The sequence below is a fragment of the Diospyros lotus genome, chromosome 2, assembly GCF_014633365.1.
Source record: "Diospyros lotus cultivar Yz01 chromosome 2, ASM1463336v1, whole genome shotgun sequence".
Taxonomy (NCBI): Eukaryota; Viridiplantae; Streptophyta; class Magnoliopsida; order Ericales; family Ebenaceae; genus Diospyros; species Diospyros lotus.
Genome location: NC_068339.1, coordinates 19,471,063 through 19,494,451, shown reverse-complemented (window position 1 = coordinate 19,494,451; position 23,389 = coordinate 19,471,063). Strand labels below are relative to the sequence as shown.

At 37.2% G+C, this 23,389-nt stretch overlaps 3 protein-coding genes across 4 annotated transcripts; 2 read left to right on the top strand and 1 right to left on the bottom strand.

Annotated features, from left to right (window-relative positions):
* Positions 1-1,432: 1,432 nt before the first annotated feature.
* LOC127795995 (trans-resveratrol di-O-methyltransferase-like) lies at positions 1,433-3,993 on the top strand. Its single transcript, XM_052328008.1, has 2 exons — positions 1,433-2,197; positions 3,505-3,993. The coding sequence occupies exons 1-2, from the start codon at positions 1,433-1,435 to the stop codon at positions 3,805-3,807; spliced, it is 1,068 nt and encodes a 355-aa protein (XP_052183968.1). The 3' UTR covers positions 3,808-3,993.
* A 105-nt stretch (positions 3,994-4,098) lies between these two features.
* Positions 4,099-6,138, top strand: LOC127795997 (uncharacterized). Of its 2 annotated transcripts, none has more exons than XM_052328010.1 (2): positions 4,099-4,852; positions 5,480-5,995. In XM_052328010.1, the coding sequence occupies exons 1-2, from the start codon at positions 4,685-4,687 to the stop codon at positions 5,993-5,995; spliced, it is 684 nt and encodes a 227-aa protein (XP_052183970.1). In that variant the 5' UTR covers positions 4,099-4,684. The 2 variants fall into 2 exon arrangements, with proteins under 2 accessions (XP_052183970.1, XP_052183969.1); XM_052328009.1 differs by having other exon boundaries at positions 4,746-5,377; positions 5,480-6,138.
* A 13,051-nt stretch (positions 6,139-19,189) lies between these two features.
* LOC127794696 (uncharacterized) lies at positions 19,190-22,935 on the bottom strand. Its single transcript, XM_052325941.1, has 3 exons — positions 22,473-22,935; positions 22,298-22,323; positions 19,190-19,828 (listed from the first exon to the last, which is right to left on the bottom strand). The coding sequence occupies exons 1-3, from the start codon at positions 22,873-22,875 to the stop codon at positions 19,376-19,378; spliced, it is 882 nt and encodes a 293-aa protein (XP_052181901.1). The 5' UTR covers positions 22,876-22,935; the 3' UTR covers positions 19,190-19,375.
* Positions 22,936-23,389: the final 454 nt, after the last annotated feature.

Sequence of the window (23,389 nt, the reverse complement as noted above, 5' to 3'; positions counted from 1 at the left end):
GATGTTACAAAAATGTGTGTCAACATTTGGCACTGTCTGTGGAAACCCTCTAATGGTCCCTACAACCCCCGATAAGGGAGGGGCCGATAGAGCCCTACCACACATGTCGGGAGAAAGGGGATGGTGTGGATGCATTGGGTTCGTCTCACCTTGGTCGCCTAAAGGGCGGCTGAGAGGCTCATAAGTGCGATGGGGCTCTTGGCCGTCGAAGGGCGAGAGCTATGAGCTGATCCGTGGCTGTGGTCCCATGATGATACGATGTGTGTAATACCCCAAGAGCCTAGAGAATGGTAGTATACATCGAGAATAAGTAAGGAATGAAACAACACCAGCTGGATATCTTTGGGGATGAATGCAGGCAAATAACTATCAAGTTAAACGTGCTTGACCTAGGGAAGCCCAAGAATGGGTGACTCCTCTGGAAAGTTCGCGTAAACCCATTAGGATAAGTTGTCCCGAATCTTCTTATCCCTCGATACGGGTGTTACAAAAATGCGTGTCAACAATAAAAAAGTTAAAATTATTTGATGATGGTAATTTGAAGAAAAATTATTTAATTTTTATTTTTTTTTAAATATGATATACTATCTGATATTAATGATTTATATTTACTTTCAAAATTAAAATTTAAAAAAAAATTAATCATAAAAATAAAAACACCACTTGCAATACAAAATTTTATAAAAAATGTATTTTTTTTCTTAATAATGAATAGTTTATAAAATATTATTAACTGTTATTGTTATTGTACCTTTAGTAAAAAAGAAGTTTTTTAAAATTAAAATTAATAAAAATTTATTTATGTTCAATTATGTCACAAGAAAGATTAATTTAATTATATTGTCAATTGAAAAAAAATTACTTTCTAAACTAGAATGCAAAATTTTAATTAATGATTTTATATCTAAAAATAAATAATTTTTTAATAAATTTAATTATTTTTAAAAGTCCACTAGTAATCGCCTGGGCCCCAAAGCCCTTGGGCCGGCCCTCTGGGGGAGGGAGAGAGATTACGAGGAAAAATGTTTTGGATAGTATTCAAAAATTGAGCTGCTCGTTAAATTTAAAATATCGTGGAGTGATTACGAGAAAAAATATTTTGGATAGTATTCAAAATTTGAGCTGTTCATTTAATTTAAAATATCGTAATATTTTAATATCAAAATATCATAATAAATTTAATTATCAACAAAATTTTCATCTAAAATTATTCATGTGGTATTATCCTAAAATTGGACCCGGTCGCATTCACGGGAACTTTCTTCCAAGAACACCAACGCTGACACAGCGCTTTCTCCCGAATTCAGATTAAAAAAAGTTAATGTTTCCCGATAAGAACATCTTCATATATACACACCGGAATTTGGTTTTCTACAACCAATTCTCAACCATTTTCCATATATAGAATCAAAATCTTTATCGGCTTCAATTGATGGAACCCAATTCCGGCCAAGCAGCAAGTGAATCGTTCAGAGCTCAAGCTCTCATCTACAAGCATGCCCTGAACTACGGAACCTCCTTCTGCCTCAGCTTTGCGATTCAGCTCGGAATACCGGACGTAATCCACCGCCATGCGCAGCCCATGACTCTCCCGGAGCTGGTTTCGGCTCTCCAACTGTCGCCGGAAAAAACCATTCCTCTTCGCCGGGTCATGGCCTTGCTGGTTCACTCGGGATTTTTTTCTGTTAATTTCAACAAGGAACAGAAAGAAGAGTATTCTCTCACGCCATCGTCCAGGCTGCTCCTCAGAGGTGAGCTTTCCAGCTTGTCGCCATTTGTCCAGGTTCTAGTCCATCCGGTTCTCTCCAATCCTTGGCGGTTTTTGGGAGATTGGTTCAGGGGATGCAAGGAACAAACAGTTTTCGAGACTGCTCACGGGGTTGGGTTGTGGGATTACGGTGGGAAGGACCCTGGATTTAATGGCCTTTTCAATGAGGGAATGGCCAGCGATTCTCGGATGATGAGATTGGTGGTCGGAGACTGCAAGGAAATCTTTGAAGGGGTGAATTCGCTAGTGGATGTCGGCGGCGGCACCGGCAACGTTGCCAAGATCATTTTGCAGGCTTTCCCACATATAAAATGCACGGTGTTTGATCTGCCTCACGTTGTTTCAGGCCAGCCGGAGGATACGAACTTGAGCTATGTCGGGGGTGATCTATTCGAGTCCATCCCGCCGGCGGATGCCATTCTCTTTAAGGTGATTTAATTCTATTTATTTTATTTTATATATAATTTTTACATATACACAAAATCAATAATCAAATATATAAAATAATCATACATAAATAAAATTAATAATTAAATATTATATAAAATAATCAAATACATAAATATACAAAATCAATAATCAAATATATAAATTAATAACCAAATATATAATATCATTCATCTAATATAAAAATAAATTAAAAAAAAAATCCAAAATAAAAAACCCACATATTCTGCTTCTTACTGAAGAAGATGTCGCTACCGTTTTGCTCATTACCGCTTTCGCTAGTTGTCATCGCCATCATCACCAAATTTGGTGGTCATTGCTGTCATTGTCTCCAACTTTTCTTTGGATCTGCTCATCTTTGCGTCTGCAACTCCAAATACAACCAAGTTCATCTATTGTCGTGTCTGGTCGGAACTCTTCCGGCATTAAGATGGCTGTGGGTAAAGGTGTGCAATCGGTTATAATCGAACTAAACCGATCGAAAATTACTAATCAAATCGAACCGAATTGAAGTATATAACTAAACTGAACCGACCAAATCATCTAAACTAACCGAAATAATCGAAACCGAACTAACCGAATTTTGAGCCATTATAATTGAACTGAAATTTTTATCAAAAAATTCGAGCCGAACCTAATAATCGAACCGAACCGAACCTAATAAAAGAGGGTTGATTTGTCAGTTCGGTTCGATTTTTTGGTTAATAATACCACAAAAAAAAAAAAAATTGAACTGAACAACCAAAATTCTTGAAAAAAAATAACCAAATTGAACCGAACTAAGTAACCGAAAATCTCAATGGAAATAACCGAACCAAATTGCTATCGGTAAAAAATCGAACCAAATCGATCGAATTTGTTGGTTCGATTCAATTAGTTTGGTTTACCCGAACTTTTGCTTACTCCTAGCTGTGGGGGAGAGACGTTGAGGGTGGCTTGGCTGAAATCGCTCACCAAATCTGGTGAGGGGATTGGATTTTGCCAAAATTTTGGTGACCCAATTTGGAGATGGCGAGCAGCGTTGGAGATCGATTTTTACGTTTCGCTCGCTAGATTTTGACTTGAAGAGCGATTTGACTTCCCCGTTAGAGTCAACCTTACTCAAAAAAAATAAATAAATAAAGATACAAAACATTAAGTCTTAAGAAAAATGAATGAATGAATGGCAAAACAACTACTCAGCTCCATTATTAATCTACCGAGAGAGAGAGAGCAATTTTGAAGAACACAGCTGAAATGTTTCCTTGTTCATTGACTTATTTCTAGTGGTGGGTGTGAATGAATGGCAGCATGTTATGCATAATTGGAGCGACGAGGAGTGCCTGAAGATACTGAAGAAATGCAGAGAATCCATAGCCAAAAAGAAGGATGCAGGAAAGGTGATCATCATAGACATGGTGGTAGATATGCAGGGAGACGATGCTGATATAACTGAAACTAAGCTTCTGTTTGACATCTTAATGATGGTTTTGACCACTGGAAGGGAGAGAAATGAGAGAGAGTGGGAGAAGATGTTCTTGGAGGCTGGTTTTACTAGCTACAAGATTACACCCATCTTTGGTCTGAGGTCCATTATTGAGGCATTTCCTTAGAAGATCTCAGCCTTTCTAATTAAGTTCTAAATAAGGTTATTATACAAAATGTGGGACACTTCTTGTTTTTGATAAGTTTATAATTTTCTTGAACCTGAATAAATTGCATGCCCAAGTTGCTTCAATCTTGGAGTTTAATGATGATTATTCAATTTGCTATACAAATAAATAATCATTGTACTTTTACTCTCTCTTTTTTTAAGTTTTATTCAGTTTATAATACTTTCATTTACTTGTTTATATAATTTAACATGTATAGGTATTCGAAAAATATTCATGATTTGATAGAAATTGCAATTAAGAATTAAATACATTACAAATGTGGGTATAAATATAGAGAAGTAGAAGCTCTATGATGGGACTAGAGAAAAAAGTGATGTAGGATGCATGATTAGGCCAAAGACTTTGATTTGGCTTCCTTGGACTTTAATTAATGTAGTTTAAAAGGTCATTCTGGCTTCTCAAAACCTTTAATATAAAGCAATTGTTACTTACGCTTTTCACAGTGCTTATACCACTATTTAATTTTTATTAAGGTGGATTCGCTTATTGATAAGTAGTGATAGTGACATGGGATGGGCTTTCTATCTAATAATTTGGAACCGGGAATAACAGATTAGGATTGGCCATTCCCAGGCCCAATTCAATGTGAATTATTGGGAGCTTGAAGAGTGGAAGTTGGTTTTGCAACCCCCCGAAGAAAAGCCAATGGTGCCTTGCAAGAAATCACACTACAGCTGGGCTTTCCTTCTAATTACAGGGATTTGAACAACATGGAATCACGAACTCCAAAATTACTCTTCCGCCATGATTAATTAATTAGAATTATTGGATATATGCCACTGCAAGAAGAAGAAGAAGAAGGCTCAGCCCCGAAATGGTGTTCCAGAAAGAGTACCTTGATCTGGTGCTCGTCCCAACTGGGCTGATCCTCATGTTTTCCTACCATCTCTACCTCCTCTACAGATACCTATGTCTTCCCCACACCACCGTCTTCGGCTTCGAGAACAATGACAAGCGAGCTTGGGTCGAGAAAGTCGTCCAGGCAAGAAAATGGTGTTCTTACTGATGGTACAAGGATTTGCGCACTCAAGAAAGTTTGAGCTGGATCGAGGCGAAGCTGTAAGTCAGGTGGACTTACGGTTGGTTGACAGGCAGGGTCCTGTGGTGGAATGGTGGTGTTGTCTGAGTATGCAAAACAATCGGAAAACTGCCTCGGACATCTCTTGTTATGGCAGCCACGCATTGCCCCTTCAACAAGAAGGATGGCGCTAGCCTGTCAGTTGCGCGGGGTTGTGCCTGGTTGTTTCCCAAATTTGAGGTTGCAGCATCCTCCAGTATTGTGGCTACGCCTTTGCTCTTTGGTCTTAGCCTTTTGTCCTTCGTTCTCACAGACCGCACCATTTTTGACGAAGGGGCGATGCGTGCCCTCCACGACAAGAGAGTTTCTGATTGTTTAGCAGGCTCACACAACAGTTGTTCCATTGCTGGAGCCGCGCGCCTGTCAAGCAACCATCCACGTACGTCGACCGCAGCACTTTGTCTCGATCCAATTCGGACTTTCTTGAGAGTACAAATCCTTTGACATCATCACTTCCCAAATTTTTTGAATAGAAAATGCACACAATATCTGAAAGATGACCTTTCATGAAATGGAGTTTTATTTTTTCAGATGGAAAACAAAGACAACGCTCTCACAGTCCTCGGATCAAACACCTCGGCTGCAACTTTCTTGGCGTCAGTTTCCCTAACCCTGAGCTCCCTCATCGGCGCATGGATCGCAAACAACTCCAACATCTTCCGAAGCTCCATCATCTACGGTGACACCAGGCCCTCCACCATGTCCATCAAGTTCATAAGCCTCTTGATCTGCTTCATCCTCGCGTTCTCGTGCTTCGTCCAGTCGGCCAGATGCTTCATCCACGCCAACTATCTGGTCAGCATTTCAGACAGCAACATACCCATCAACTACGTCGAGCTGCCAGTCATAAGGGGCGGCGAGTTCTGGTCGCTTGGGCTCAGAGCCCTTTACTTCGCCATTGATTTGTTGCTGTGGTTCTTCGGTCCCATTCCCATGTTCGCCACCTCCGTCGCCATGGTGGTGCTCCTCTACTACCTCGACACCAACACCACGCCTCTGCACAACCACCGCCGCCTGCCGGCCGGGAAGCCGGCGGTTGGCCTGTGAAGTGAATCGAATCGCGTATGCGTTGAGAAAGCAAACGTGTATGCGAAGGATCCTGACGCCTTTCTTGGAAGCAATATGAAATTAATAAGCAGAATTTTTATGAAATTTCGTATATAGTAGATTATGTCACACGTTAATATTTTATTTTGATAGAATAAAATGAAAAAAAAACAATTAAATTAATTAAAATGTGTTCATAAACATAACATATACATATTCATATTTATATTCTAAAATAAATTTTAAAACTAAGATTTAATTGGATATAATTTACACTAACTAAATAAATGAAAAATACTTAAAATAAAACAATAAAAATGAAATTATATCGAATATGATGGTTTGGATCTCCAAACGTCAACATCGTGACAATCACTATGAAAAGTGGTGACTAGTTATTAGAGAAATCTAACAATACGAGAGTTACTAATAATTTACGATAGATGATTAATAATAAGAGAGACAATGGTGGTATAAAGATCAAAGATGAGAAAAATGGCGAAAGCGGTGACAATAAAGGCGCTTAGTGTCGCTCAACAGGGATTGATGTTGGTGTGGAGGAGGAAGAGGTCAACGATGGCGAAGGATGAAGAAAAACGAAGATGAGATGGCTAAAGTTTGGGATTGTTTTGTTTAAATTGGTAATTTTTAAATTTATTAAGGGTAAATTTATATCACCTGATGATTAAGTCAAGAATGACTTCCAAAGATAACTTATAGACTAGTAATGATAACGAAGGATGTCATACTTTATTTATCTATCAAGATCTTTTTATATTTTTTGAGTTAAAGGATGTCATACTTTGAGTTAAACCTGGCTTTCCAATTGTTTGGATAACGGGAATTTATCGAATGGAATTAATACTCACACTTGTTCAATTAAATTGAAAAAAAAAAAAAATCTCATTTGAGGCTCTAATTTTGTTCATTTTAAAAGATTATCAACACATGTAGAAAACGACAAGTACCATAAGATATTCCAATAATAATGATAATATAAAACAAACGAGCAATCCTGCATTATGTATGGTAATGTTATTTAGAACTTAATTACAAAGTTGAGATATTCTAATTAATTAAGGAAATGCCTCAATGATGGGCTTAAGACCAAAGATGGGTGTAATCCGGTAGCTAGTAAATCCAGCCTCCATCGAAGGACATCTCCTCCTAATCTCCCTCATTTCTCCCACTCCCACTCCCACTCCCAGTGACCAAAACCATCATTAACATGTCAAATAATATGAGCATCGTCTCTTTGCATGTCTACCACACTATCTCTAATTATGCATAACATGCTGCCATATATATATATATATCACAATCAAGTAAAATCACATATTGTCAATATTAAAAATCCATAACGATTAAAGAACAATTTGGTAAATATTATACAGTGAATAAATGCCAACATTTTAGAGGGAGAATAATAATGAATTAAAACACCAACATATATAGTTGGGATTGAAGAAACAGTTACTTACCTTAAAGAGATGGGCATCCGCCGGGGGGATGTTTTTAAATATTATTTATTACACTTTTAATTTCTTTTTAATTTAATTAACAGAACAGATTTGTTATGTTGTCTCTGTTGGTGTTGGACAACATAGTTACATAACAATCAACAATTTGAAAGTGGTGGGGCCCACACACCCAAACCCCCTCCCCCTGCTAGCCCACCTTCTACGCCGGCAACAGACCAGCTCTGATTCGATCAATGGTAGGTGTTAATTCCCTATCATATTGCCTCGTTGAAAAGAGCATTAACCTCAATGCCCGTCCCACAGTAATCCAAGAAGACAACCCCTTGAGCATTCTCGAAAACTGTTCGTTCCTTGCGTCTGAACCAATCTCCCAAAAACCGCCATGGATTGAGCGAAACTGGATGCACTAATAACCAGACAAAATGCGCCAAGTTGGGAATTAAGCTCGTCCTCGAGCAGAAGCCTGGATGATGGTGTGAGAGAATACCCTTCTTGCTCGTCTTGTTTTGTTTTAAATTAACAATAAGGAAACCCAAATGCACCAACGAACGGATGAGCCGGCGAGCGGAGAGGAATGGTTCTTTCCGGCTATGGTTGGAGAGCTGAAACCAGCTCCGGGAGGGTCACGGACTGGCTATGGCGGTGGATTACGTCTGGTATTCCGAGCTGAATTGCAGAGCTGAGCAGAAGGAGATGTTGCATATACGAGAGTATTTCAAAAGGTTTTAATTTTTGAAATTAAATTTCTCTAAGAGCAAGGTCTAACAATTATCAATTTTTTTTATTTTAACTCCTGTATTTATTTTCCTCAAATAGCTATTAGTTACAAAGGCTTTTATTATTCTCTCATTTAATCAAAAGAAGACCTGATATCTTCCTATAAATACTTTCTTGTATTCCATATTCTGGTGGAAACAAACTCAGCTTCTCTTTCATGTTATTTCTATTTTCTTCTTGTTGGGTTTAATATTTATTTGTTGTTTCTGTATCCCTCCCTAAGAGGACGAACCCGTTAAATCCTGGGAAATATCCTATTATAGGGAAATATCCTTAAGAATAGTGTCATCACGCATCGGGTGTTTTAATTATGTTCACTTATAGGTCTCTGTTTTATTCATCTTTTCTACAATCTTAAGGATACTATCAATGGACGGTGACTCAACTTTCGTTGTTGCTCCTAACGTCAATACTGTTGATACAACCATTGTTCCTGTTGCTCCCAACGCTTCTGCTACTGTTACAATCTAACCAGCCAATGTCCCTACAATTCCTTATGCCAAGCTTTTTCCTGACATCTCTAAAATTGAAGTTTTTTGTGGTGAGAATTTTAAAAGATGGTAAGAAAGAATGTTTATAGTACTTGACATGCATGGAGTTGCATGGGTTCTGTCCAAACCCAAAACTAATGCAAATGCTGAAGCGTGGATGTATGGAAATAAGGTTTGTCGTCACTCTATACTTAGTACTCTTTCTAATGAATTGTTTGATGTATATTGTGGCTATAAGGAAGCAAAAAAAATATGGGCCAATATGGTCACAAAATATATAGCCGAGGATGTCGGTAAACAAAAGTTTGTGATTGGTAAACACTATCAATGGGAGATGGTGGACGACAAAAACATCAAAACTCAAATTAATGAATACCACAAACTACTGAAAGATTTGAAAGCGGAAAAAATCAATCTGCCAGAGGAATTCATCGCCAGAATTTTGATCAAAAAACTGCCCAACACATGGAATGACTACAAGCAACAACTCAAGAACAAGCAAAGAAAGTTGTCCTTGGCTGACCTTATCACTCACATTATAATTGAAGATACAAATAAGAAAGAATTGCAAGCTGTCAAGGCAAAGGAAATGGCTTCCAAAGCGAATTTGGTGCAAGGTAACCCGTACCAAAAGAGGTATGATAACAACTTCAATAAATCAAATAATAATAATAAGTCCTATGATTACAAGTCCAATGCAGTCAAACCCAAACCCAACAATTTTAAGAAAAAAGAAAATTATTTTGTATGTGGAAAACCTGGCCATCATGCACCTCAATGTCAAAAGAGAGTGAGAAACGACAATCCTCCTAAACCCAAGGCAAACTTGGTTGAAGGAGAAGAAGAAGTTATTGCTACGATTGTTTCTCAAGTCAATATGGTGACCAATAACAAAGAATAGGTTGTAGACTCTGGTGCTACTAGGCACATATGTGCTAGTAAAGAATCATTCTCCACCTATACACCTATTGATGATGGAGAAGAGGTGGTCTACCTTGGAGATTCAAGAACTGCAAATGTTCTTGGTAAAGGCAAAGTCCGTCTGAAGTTGACTTCGGGCAAAATACTGTCTTTGAGTGAAGTGCTACATGTCCCTAACATAAGGGCAAATTTGGTCTCTATGGCTTTGTTGGGAAAGTTTGGGATTAAAGTGTCATTCAAATCTGATAAGATTGTAATGACCAAAAATAATGTATTTGTGGACAAAGGATATTGTAACCAATGACTCTTTGTACTCAATGTTTCTGAAATTATGAATGCATCTTCTTCTGCTTATTTGCTTGACTCTGTTGTTCTATGGCATGCTAAATTAGGACGTGTTAATTTGTCTTATCTCAAGAAAATGCATTCACTTGGTTTAATCTCTGATTTTAATTCCTTATACATGAACAAATGTGAAATATGTGCTGAAGCTAAAATAACAAAGAAAACATGTGCGTTTGTTAATAGAGAAACAGAGTTAATTTAATTCACATAGATTTAAGAGATTTAAAACAAACAATGACTAGAGGTGGAAAAAAATATTATGTGACTTTTATGATGATTTTTTAAGGTATACTAAAGCTTATTTGCTTAGAAATAAAGATGAAGCTTTTAATATGTTATTGCTATATAAAGCTGAAGTAGAAAATCAATTGAATAAGAAAATTAAAAGAGTTAGATCTGATAGAAGTGGTGAATATATTTTGATGAATGATTATTGTGAAAAGGAATGAATAATTCATGAAGTTATTCCTCCTTACTCACCCGAGTCTAATGGGGTAGCTGAAAGAAAAAATAGAACATTAAAAGAAATGATGAATGTTATGTTAGTAAGTTCTTCTGCTTCTGATAATTTGTGGGGGGAAGTTATTTTATCTGCATGTTATCTACAAAATAGAATTCCATATAAGAAAACTAGTAAGACACCTTATGAATTATGGAAAGGTTATCCTCCTAATTTGAGGTATCTAAAAGTGTGGGGGTGTCTTGCAAAGATTATGCTACCAGAACCTAAAAAGAGAAAAATAGGTTCAAAAACTTCTAATTGCATGTTCATTGGCTATGCTGAAAAAAGTTTTGCATATAGATTTATTTTTCTAAAGAGTGATATGCTTGATTCCAATACTCTTATTGACACAAAGAATGCAGAATTCTTCGAACACATTTATCCATTATCTGAAAAGATTAGTCGTGCTCTAGTTGATAATAATACAACTGATGATAATAGAGTGGAAAAAACTCATGTTGAGGAATTGAGAAGGAGTAAAAGACAAAGGAAAGAATCTTCCTTTGGAGATTATTTCTATACTTATCTTGTAGATAAGGATCCTGTGACTTACTCCGAAGCTATCTGTTATTCTGATTCTTTACTTTGGAAAGAAGCCACTAAAAATGAAATTGATTCATTTTTACAAAATCAAACTTAGGAGGTTGTTGATTTGCTTCTAGGAGCAAAACCAATTGGTTGCAAATGGATTTTTAAAAGAAAATATTTCTCTGATGGTTCTATAGATAAATATAAAGCAAGATTGGTTGCAAATGATTTACTCAAAAATAAAATATTGATTATTTTGATACTTTTGCACCTGTAGCCAGAATTTCTTCAATTCGTGTTTTAATCGTTTTTGGCTTCTATACATAAATTTTTTTATACATTAAATGGATGTTAAAACTGCTTTTCTAAATGGTGATCTAGAAGAAGAGATATACATAGTGCAACCTGAAGGCTATATAGCTCCTGGACAAGAACATAAGGTATGTAAATTGAAAAAGTCCTTATAGAGTCTAAAGCAAGCACCTAAATAATGGCATGAGAAATTTGATCAAGTTATTTTAAGTAATGATTTCTATTCAATTAGTGTTGATAAATGTATTTATGCTAAATTTCTTGACAATGAGTATGTGATCATTAGTTTATATGTGGATGATATGCTTGTTTTTGGTACTAGCATGGATGTGGTGCATAGTACTAAACATCTCTTAGCTTCTAAATTTGATATGAAAGACATAGGTGAAGTTAGTGTGATATTAGGTGTTAAAATCATAAGGAGAGACAATGGTATAATGTTAACTCAAGAACATTATGTTAAGAAACTTCTCAAAAAGTTTGGTCATTTTGATGTGACATCAGTGAGTACTCCTTATGATGCTAACACTCAATTAAAGAAAAATCGAGGTGAAGTTGTTGCTCAGCTTGAGTATACTCAGATTATTGGGAGTCTGATGCATTTGATAAACTTCTCTCGACCTGACATAGCATATGTTGTGTGTAGGTTGAGTAGATATACTCACAATCCCAATCATGAGCATTGGGCGGCAATAGTCCAACTAATGAAATGTTTGGGAGGTACCATGAATTATGGTATTATGTATAGTGGATATCCCGCTGTAATGGAAGGATACAGTGATGCCAACTGGATTTCAAATTCAGACAAGACTGGATCCACTAGTGGCTATATCTTCACTCTTGGTGGTGGTGCGATGTCTTGGAAATCAGCCAAGCAAAATATAATAGCTAGATTCACCATAGAGTCAGAATTTATAACTTTGGAATCAGCAAGAAATGAGGCTGATTGGCTGAGGAATTTTTTAACAGAAATTCATTTGGGTATTAAACCAACACCCTCAATGCCCATGCATTGTGATTGCCAAACGGCAATAACCATTGCAAAGAACAAATCTTTCAATGGCAAAAATCTACACATTCGATTAAGACATGATGTGATAAAGCAGCTGCTAAAGGATGGAATTATATCAATTGATTATGTGAAGTCAGAGATGAATTTGGCAGATCCTCTAACTAAACCACTTGGTAGAAATATGGTATCTGAAACATCGAGGGGAATGGAACTAATGCCGGTTGAGAAATCAAAATGATGGTAACCCAACCTATGTGATTGGTGATCCCATGAATTAGGTTCATATGGGTAATAACTGAGTCATTTGTGATTCTGTAGCACTACAAGATCAGTCATTTCTTATGATGTGAGAATAGTGCTAATTTGCAATAATATAGAGGATGAGCTAAAAGCTCTTAGTGAATTTCATATTCTTTATGGATAGTGTTCAGATTGCAATGAACATTTGATGGAATCACTTATACGAGTATGGAGTGGGGTCGCTCTTATGAGATAATTGGCAAGATCTCTAGAGCACTCATGAATAACTAGGCACGCGCATGGCCTATTAGTGTAAAACTGCATAAACAGCAAGAAATTGTGGGGGTGTAATGTGATTGGTGAGATACCTAACTTACAATAAGAATCCTTGGTTCATAGAAGTTATAAAACTTCACCATTGGTCCTGTAAGTTAAATCTCATTCTTTCTAAAATCTGGTTCATAGTCCAAATCCAAAAGACACCAGATTTGAGGCATTTACACTTGTATATTTGTAACCCAACAAAAACCTTTCTTAACTTCAATCTTTTGAAATATGTGGGGGATTGTTGTATATATGAGAGTATTTCAAAAGGTTTTAACTCTTGAAATTAAATTTCTCCGCTAGAATATTTATTAAGGCCTAACAGCTATCAGTTTTTTTTTTTTTATCTTTAACTCCTATATTTATTTTCCTCCAATAGCTACCAATTACAAAGGCCTTTATTATTATCTCATTTAATAAAAAATTAGTTGTTGGAAGACCTGATATCTGCCTATAAATACTTTCTTGTATTCCCTATTCTAGTGTGAACAAACTAAGCTTCTCCTCCCTGTTATTTCTATTTTCTCCTTGCTGGGTTTAATATTTATTTGTTGTTTCTGTATCCCTCCTCATGAGGACGAACCCGTTGAATCCTGGGGGATACCCTACTATAGGAAAATATCCTTAAGGACAATGTCATCACGCCTCAAGTGTTTTAATTTTGTTTACTTATAGGTCTTCGTTCTATTCATCTTTTCTACAAGAAGTTGATAAGTTCAATGCATGTTTGTAAATGAGAGCTTGAGTGGCTCAAGTGATGGTGTTCGATGGAGCTTTTGACAAAGGAAAAGCAAATCTACATTACACATTTTCTCAAATAGCTTTTAATGTTTTGTAAGAGTGGCACAAGAACCCCTATAAACACTTTAATACTTTTGATTGCTTTATGAAAGAATTTATCAAATTTAGGTTCCCAAAACGATGTTTTGTTGTTTAGACAAAGAAAAAACCAATCTACATGTCACAAGACATTCTCTGCCCCCAATCACCAAGAAATTCTGATATAGAGGTTGCGTTTGATTGTAATTTGGGTGGAAGGAAAATGAATTTCAAGAAATTAAATTATTTAAAAATAAATTTTAGGAAAAATATCAATTGAAGACGTTTGATTAGCTTAATTTTTTATTTAAAAATTATCTAAAAATAAATCAAATATACTATACAAAATATTCAAAAAACTAAATATATATACGCAAATATACATACACAAAGCTTCAGGTTGAAAGAGTTTTCGCTGCCATCGCCGCTGTCATTGGCCGCTGCTGCCGCCCTTATTGTTCACTCCTCGGCCGCTCACCATCACGCTCGCTCACTACCTCTCGCTCGCCTTCTCTCTTGCTTAGCCATCACTAGTCATGGCTGCCATGCCCAACCGCCGATCGTGCTTCCTCTCTTCTTCTCCAAATGCCTGGAATTTTTTTTCTAACCCCCCCCAGAATTAATTTTTCAGCAAAAGTGAGAATTGGGCATCACGTGATCAAAAGTGGGAATTTGAATTACCTAGAAAATATAACCTATCAAACACTATTAAAACTAGAATTTTCATGAAAAATGATTATTTTTCATGAAAAGTATGATCAATCAAACAGCACTTAGTCTATCTAGACTCAACTAACATTTAGGAAGAATTTTGAATTTTTAAATAGATTTTAAATTTTAAATAAATAATTTTGATTAGGACATCCCCTAAGATAAATTTAAAATTTTGAATGTGAAATATCATAATTCAAGTAATTATAAACTTTAAATTTATCTTGTATTTAATTGACTAAATCTACTTTATAAGTAGATTAAATCTATACAAGAATTTATCCTCGATTATATCATGGTCTAGTTATTTAGGTTTTACATTCTCAAAGTGAGAAAAATGGTATTTCGTATTATTATACCACTTAGTCATAGGCTAATATCTTTAAAACAATTATTATCAAGTGATTATGAGTAAATTTCACATAACAATTATGAAGTTTGATAAAAATGCATTCACTAATCTTATGATTTTAAATACGAAACTAGCATTCCTTTTTGTTAAAAATTATAAACCTAAAGACCATTTTACCCTTAATCTATATTAGACTTCCCCTTTTCTCTCTTAACATCTTCTCATTCCTGGCTAGTAATTGGCTTCATTTTTTATTGACATATCAACTAACTAGAGATGAACAAATCTTCAGGTTTGAAGAAACTAGATGACTTCATTCATCACAATAGTAATCATCTCAAACTCATCTAAGCTCGAGATGTTCATCTTCAATGAAGATGAACAAAACCCAAATTTGGGTTCAATGTGGAACAAGCGAATGAATTCGTAAACAAAACCCAAATTTGGGTTCAATGTGGAACAAGCGAATGAATTCGAACACAGATCAAACCTAGTTCTTGATTCATCTTTATAGAGAAACCTAGAGTTTATCTTCAAAGAAGAGAAAGATAGAAAAAGAATGATAATGAGAAATAATGAGAGAAATAAAAAGAGAAAAATCATGGACATAGTTTTGATAATCAGCATCTTCAAAGATAACCACTATCATTGTTATCCTTTTTCCTTCTTCCATTCAACATTGTTGATTCTCCATCAACAACAATAAGGTATTTGCAACCCCATCAATGATAGGGTTGTTTGCCAAGAATACTGCACCTCCAAGAGAGAGAGAGAGAAAAGCCATGGTTCCCAATAACCTTGCTAGTCGACTCTACCAATGAGATACGAACGAGAGGGGAATGAGGTGGACTAGGGTAGTGGTGTTCAATGGGTCTGGACCGAAATCAGAATTGGCAAAAATTTTACACGGAATAAGGGCAGGACTAGACTAGTCGAATTTACATACGCTGCTTATACACGTTGCATGCACTGCAGTGTATATTATGCTATGCGGTGTAAACACTGTATACTACATATGTATATACACATTATATGCAACTGATGTATATAGTGCACATGTACATGCAATGTATAGTACACTGCATAGTATACCCTGTAGTGTATGTACAGCATACATTGCTACATGTAGTTATTCAGTTTCAAGACGAGAAAATTAACACAAAGTAATAAAAATCAAAAGAGTTTGATATCGCTTTTGAAAATACAAAAATAATTAATACCTTTTATCAAATCTCACAAGCGATTTGTAAAATTCACCCCATGTATAATTGGCTGCATTGTCTCCATCGCCAATCAATTATCAATGTGAGGGTGATATTTTCAGACTTCTTTTCCTTTCGTCTCATACAGTTCATTCCCAGTGGTCGTGAAAAATGACTAATAGGGTTCGGTAGCTCTAGTGCGTAAGAAAGTGATAACTCGTATTGGGAGAAATTGCATAAAAATGGGACAATATGTTTGATTTATGCGTCAATATTGGATATGTTACATGAGTGAGTGAAAGAACATGCGAATCCAATTGGACAGAGTACAAGCATTCGAATAAGACGTGGAAATGAATGCAGTTGGTATGAGAAACAAAAACCCGGAAGAATTTATCCAATTGAACCTGGATGGCTGAAAACATTCTGTAAAATGTCAATTAATCAAACATTGAACTCTATTTCTGTGCACATGGTATATTCTTCTGCAATGGGGATCATTGTTTCATAGTCTCTTATCCATCACATCACATCTCTGCTCTAATTTTGAATATCTGGGACAGAACGAGATCAAACATTAATCAACAATAGCAACAAATATGTAAACTCAAACAATCATCAGAATGGTTCTACATGAATCAATGAACAGTACAGTGATCGATGTTACAAAAACAGGAAGGATACCTGGGCCACAGCCGAGTTTCCTAAAGATCTCTCCAAGTTTAGGAGGGATGTGAAATGAAAGTGATTTGAGTTCCTCCTACAGGTACAGAGAATTGAGAAAAACAACACCAGAATCTGGACATGTTGGATTCATGCAGAAGACAACATCAGGCTATCTCAAACCAGCCCCCGTCACAGTGTCATCAACCACAAAGGTTACGTTGTACCCCTTCGTGTTGGCCCTTCTCAGATTGTGAACCCCTTGCCCTCCGGGTGTGGCTGAAGAAAAGAACGACGAAGGAAGAGAGCCTGACCATGGAAGAGAGCCCGAAGGCTTCGATTTTAAGATTCCTTTCAGAGGCTTGTCAGGCAAAGGAAGCTCCAATTTGTCCTCTTTGGCTTGGGCCTTGACATGCTTAGCCTTGTTCTCATGGCTCTCTTTGTTGGTCTTGAAGGTGAACATTCTGGACCACCCTTCAGTGGAGAATGAAGGTAACTCCAGGTTCTTTCCAAACAAGCTTTTCTTAGCAGAATAGGCCACCTTGTTCTCATTTTTGGCTTCCAGCAAACTCATGGCAATCACGCTAGAGACAAAAACTTCACAAATTGCGCGCTTAATTTCTCTGTGTCTTGCCAAGCACTCAGCGTGAGCCTCGGCAACCCCCACCATGGTCTTGATCCCAAGAACTCGATCAGCCAAGTTTGCTAGCTCGCATTTCTTCAGCTTTGGATCGTTGAGAGACTTGGCTGCCAAAAAACCCACATCAACTTCACTTTCCTTCAATCCAAGTTTATCAAAGGGGAACAGATGCTTCTTCTCAGGAATTCCAAAAGCCACAAAGGAGATTCTCTTATCCTGAGTGAATTTGAGGATTGGATCTGGTAACTCTTCCCTCAATTGAAACCTGAGGATGAGACACCCTATTCCAAAGCACAAGAAAAGCAGCCCGGTGGTTGGATCCCGAGGATGGCGCATAACATGAATGCCAACAACAGGTGGACGTATCCAGACTTTCCCCTTGGGGAAGAGGAAGTCCATTGCGCATAGAGTCTCAAACTCCCTTGTTTTGAATGTAAAGCCTTCGAGCCTAACTTCAAACTTGTCAGTTTTCAGGTACACAGTTCCTCCTGCCATTCTATTCTGATATCTGAAGAAAATGTTTTGAATTCAGGACTTCTGGAGAGGAGAGCTTCTCCTGATCCGTTTAGGAACAACATGTACAAGGGAATTTACTAATTCTGTGATGAAAGTTTCATGACCCAAACATTTTCACATGCCTAAAATTAGCTGAAACTTGAAAACTAGCAAAACTATATATAGATCTACCAGCCATGCTAAAAGAGAAAAATGGACATTCCTGTGGCATTTCTCCTACGTAAAAAACCACCGTCCTAAATACAGATACGTGGTCAAACTTTTTCCATGGCTGGAAACTTAACAAGATATTATTGGAACTCTCATGTGACACCTTAAATGTGACAAATCTTAACTCAATTCACAAAAGGAAAATGTTACGCTCACAAACAAATTTAACACAATTTATATAAATTAACGTGACACACAAATTTATAATAGTAAATAGATTTATTATTTATTTAAATAAATTATTGTGAATTTATGTAAAATTATCATAAATTTATGTGTGTTACATTGGTTTGTAAAATTTATTTGTCAAACTTATTTTTGAATGGAAAATACTAGAGAGCCCAACGGGTTTACCGAAAGGGAGCAAAAAGACCATTTTGCCCCCACGCCCTGCTCTCCCCCTCCCCCTCCCATGGATTCCCCCTCTGCTCTACGCGTCACCCCTGCCTGCCATAGCCGCCGCTCGCCTCTCTGCCGCACCTCGCTGCAATCGCCCGGCCTCGCCTTCGTCGCCTCACCACAGTCAATGCAGGCAAGGCGAGGCGGTGAGGCAAGGCCGGGCGACTGCAGCGAGGCACGGCGGAAAGGCGAGCGACGACCATGCCATGTAGGGGAGGCACAGAGCGAGCTAGGGCAGTGGCCCGCTTTGCAAATTTGCAAAGCAAGGGGAGGCAAAATAGTCATTTTGTCCCCTCTTTGTGAGCCACTCGGTAGGCCTATCAAACCCTATAGAGCGACTCTTTCTGAATACATCAAATTAAATTTCACAATTTTATTTCATTCCAAACAGGGGTAAGAAGACAGAGTTGCAGCAAATTACATGAGTTGACATCAGATTAGTCATTTTTGCTAAACAGGTTTGAACACCAAAAACGCGTTCAAATAATTCCATTGAGTTCAATTAGTGAAGATTTCTTTTTTTTTTTTATTTTGAATAGCCAGTCATACAACGTTAAGAACAATACTAAAAGTTTTTGCACAATTGGCGATGGTAAACCGCCCACAAACATAACAAAACTTCAAGTACCTAACAACACCCTACCTATAAACATATGGGCTAAAGGATCACAATGTGGGGAGGGAGCAAACCCTAATCCTCATTTTGCAGATTGCGAAGGCCAGCTCAATCAAACTCGCAGAGAAATAGATAAATTAAAGAAACAATAGCCCCATTTCGTTGAAGAATGATTGAACAAAGTACATCAGAGCAGCTGAATACAAATTCAGCCAAATACGAGCAAATTCCTAAAAGCAAGAAGCAGATCATGACCTAACACGTCTATACAAAAAACAGCCAAGCATTGCATCATTCAAAACTAAGCCGAAACTCTGACTCAAGCACGCTCACCCCTAATACGGCGAGCAAGCTGAATGTCCTTGGGCATGATGGTGACGCGCTTAGCATGAATAGCACACAGATTAGTATCCTCGAACAGTCCGACGAGGTAAGCCTCCGCCGCCTCCTGGAGAGCCGCGACGGCCGAGCTCTGGAACCGCAGATCGGTCTTGAAGTCCTGAGCAATTTCTCGCACCAATCGCTGGAACGGCAGCTTACGGATCAGAAGCTCCGTCGACTTCTGGTACTTCCGGATCTCTCGGAGAGCCACCGTCCCAGGGCGGAAGCGGTGGGGCTTCTTGACTCCGCCGGTCGCCGGTGCCGACTTGCGTGCAGCCTTGGTGGCCAGTTGCTTCCGGGGAGCTTTGCCACCAGTGGACTTCCGAGCTGTCTGCTTCGTGCGAGCCATTGAAACGCAGGAGGACTTCAGATGAAAGGCGCAAAGCAAAGTCTAGGGCTTGGACGATGGACTGTTTGGGAAGTGGAAGGGGGATTCATTTTATAGGGAGATTCGAAATTTGTGGCGGGACAGGGAAGATATTGGGGCCGTTGATAGAGTTTGGTTTGGGGATTCATCATCGACGGCCGTAATTGATTTCACGCCTTTTTGACGCGGATCAATGACATGGAGAGATTTTTGGTAACTTCAGTTTCAGGGGAGAGGAGATGATCCTGGCCGTTTATAGAGTGGCTTTATCGAGCGCTCCAACGAGCGGGGCATCATTGTTGATGGAGGGCTATAAATTCAAATAAAAAAAATTATAGACCTTTAAAAGATAAAATGTTGAGACATTTTAGTTATAAAATAAATATATATATATTTATATATCTCTAAAATTAAAGAACCTGGTGACTTGGTGAATTGAGCTTGAGATTGAGATTACCACATTTACGTTATCCTTTACTATTCGTGTCTTTAATTTTGAAAAAAAATATAAATCGTAAATGAAAACTTTATTTTATTGTACAAGATAAAAAATCAAATCTATGATTTATTAGTACAAATCCTAACTTATCATGATCTAATTACTTAATTTGTGTCCTGAAAACAATCGAATTAAATTCTATTTCTCGATTAAGGGAGACAACCTATAAACAATGAAGCATCTCAGGATCTTTTAACTCTGGCAGCCCAATTAAAGCATCAAGTTTTACCCAATAAACAGAAGAAGGTGGCCTACTCAACTTACCAATTTCTCTTCTTCTTTCACCTTATATTACCTCCATTGAACTCTCAATTACCAGCCACCTGTAAGCCCGTAATAAAAATAGAAGGTAACTTCTTGGCTTCTATCGCTTAATTCAAGCCAATTTACCTTCTAATCATTAATCAACACTCTTGCTTAAAGGAAATGATAACATCTGGCAATGACTGAGCTGCTGCTTTGGGAGAATGGGACCTCTTCCTTATGCAATTCACCCAACAACCTTAATCGCTTTCATTAAATCAATTTATTCAAATGCCTATCCCAATCAAGCTATTAATTTCAATACACGCTTATATACCTACTTAGTCGCCTCTCGGGGCCACCATTTGGTCCCATATTCATGTAAGTTGGGAAGTTGGGTTTTGATGCAGTATTTGTAAATATATATATATATATATATATATTGTAAATTTGGGACTTTAATTTTTTGAGTAATTTTGATGGTAAAGTTAACGTGTAGTAAAGAATAACAAAATAATGAGTAGGAAAATGGTGAGTGATTTTTTACTATTGAAAAATTTTTAACTTTTATAATTCACCTAGTGATGATCAAAGCATAATTTTCAGAAAAAATCTTATTTAAAATGCAACCTCATACATGATTGAAGTGTTGTGTTACTTACAGAAAAATAAATAAATAAAGTGTTGTGACAAGACTTTGAGTCATACTAATTAATAATTAAAGCACAAAATTTTGTCACATGGTGGGTCTAGAAACTCTCCAAATAGCCATCATGCCAAATTACAAAAATTATGCCACATTTCAATCTTTCACTAGGTTGATAAATTAATTAATTACCTTGATGTATAAATATGTATATATATATATACACACATATACATATATTATTATACTAACTTTTTGAATACTATTATTCATCTAAATTAAAAATTCAGTTTAAATGACACATTTTTATTAAGTTATAAAAAAAATATACAATAAATGTTTAACACTTGTACTTTTTCATTATTTAATAAAAGAATATCATTAAATAAATAACATTATTCTAACTTTTTCCATCTCTGTTTTTGTTCACATTTTGGTCCCTTTTCTTTCTATTCCACTAGGGAACTTGGTCATTGGGAAATAATCCTCACATCTTACTTAAAAAGCTTATCTGGGTCATCATATGTCTATTTTGTACAATTTTCATTATTTCAAAGGAGAGGACTATAAAAAAAAAAAGATAATTTAGAGTACTCTTTAACGAAGAAAGAGATTATAAAGTCATGTTAAAAACTATCAATGTCAGGTCTACACCTTTTTAAAAATAATTCTTGATAAATATCAAAAAATCTAACTTCAAATATGAGTTTTCAAGCATATTTTTGATTTACTTCTCTCAAAATAATTCTAAAACGAGTTTAATAAGAACACAAATAATAACGCATAATCCAAAAAACTACATATACATATTCAAAGTCTTGACTAGTCATAGTCCCTCACATTCATTCCACCTCAAATACTTAATTGTTCTTAGTCACGTCAATTAATAAAATAACTCCAAAATTCACATATAATTATCTAAAAGTGAATTTTTGCTTCTAAAATCGTAGTTAAAAACACATTGTAATACAAGGTATTACACTAGATATTATCTTGGTTATACATTCTACTTGTGTTGAGCTTTGTAATCTTTGCCGCATATATGTATATAATATGTTGTGTATATATTTATAGCTGTGTTCGCATGAGATTGATGATCGATAACCCCATTTTCATTGAAGACTAATGGAACTACAGTACACCACAACACCTGACTACAAATTCAACCAGATACGAGCAAATTCCTAAAAACAAGACGTAGACCTTAACCCTACACGTCTATACAAAAACAGCCAGGCATTGCATCATTCGCAACTAAGCCGAAACTCTGGCTCAAGCACGCTCACCCCTAATACGGCGAGCAAGCTGAATGTCCTTGGGCATGATGGTGACGCGCTTAGCATGAATAGCACACAGATTAGTATCCTCGAAGAGTCCGACGAGGTAAGCCTCCGCCGCCTCCTGGAGAGCCGCGACGGCCGAGCTCTGGAACCGCAGATCGGTCTTGAAGTCCTGAGCAATTTCTCGCACCAATCGCTGGAACGGCAGCTTACGGATCAGAAGCTCCGTCGACTTCTGATACTTCCGGATCTCTCGGAGAGCCACCGTCCCAGGGCGGAAGCGGTGGGGCTTCTTGACTCCGCCGGTCGCCGGTGCCGACTTGCGTGCAGCCTTGGTGGCCAGTTGCTTCCGGGGAGCCTTGCCACCAGTGGACTTCCGAGCTGTCTGCTTCGTGCGAGCCATTGAAACGCAGGAGGATTTCAGATGAATTCTAGGGCTTGGACGATGGATGGTTTGGCAAGTGGAAGGGGATTCATTTTATAGGGCGCTTCGAAATTTGTGGCGGGACAGGGAAGATATCGGGGCCGTTGATTGAGTTTTGTTTGGGGACTCATCATGGACGGCCGTAATTGATTTCAGGCCTTTTTGATGCGGATCGATGACATGGTAAAATAGCATTTTCCTTTTTGTAACTTTAGTTTCTGGAGAGGGGAGATGATCCTGGCCGTTGATTGATTGGCTTTATCGAGCGCTCTAAACGATCCGAGGATTCAGGTCGCGGATCCGTGACGTGGACGGTTTTTCTGAATAATGACCCAAGAGAGAGTCCGAAGCAGCATTTTTACACCGTTTTTTAAAAAATTATGTTACATATACATTATTTTTGTACATATTGAGCTACACAAGGGGTATTATAACAAAATATCATGCGTCTCTTCATGCACCTCACGCGCCTCTATGCGTCTCATGAAGAATA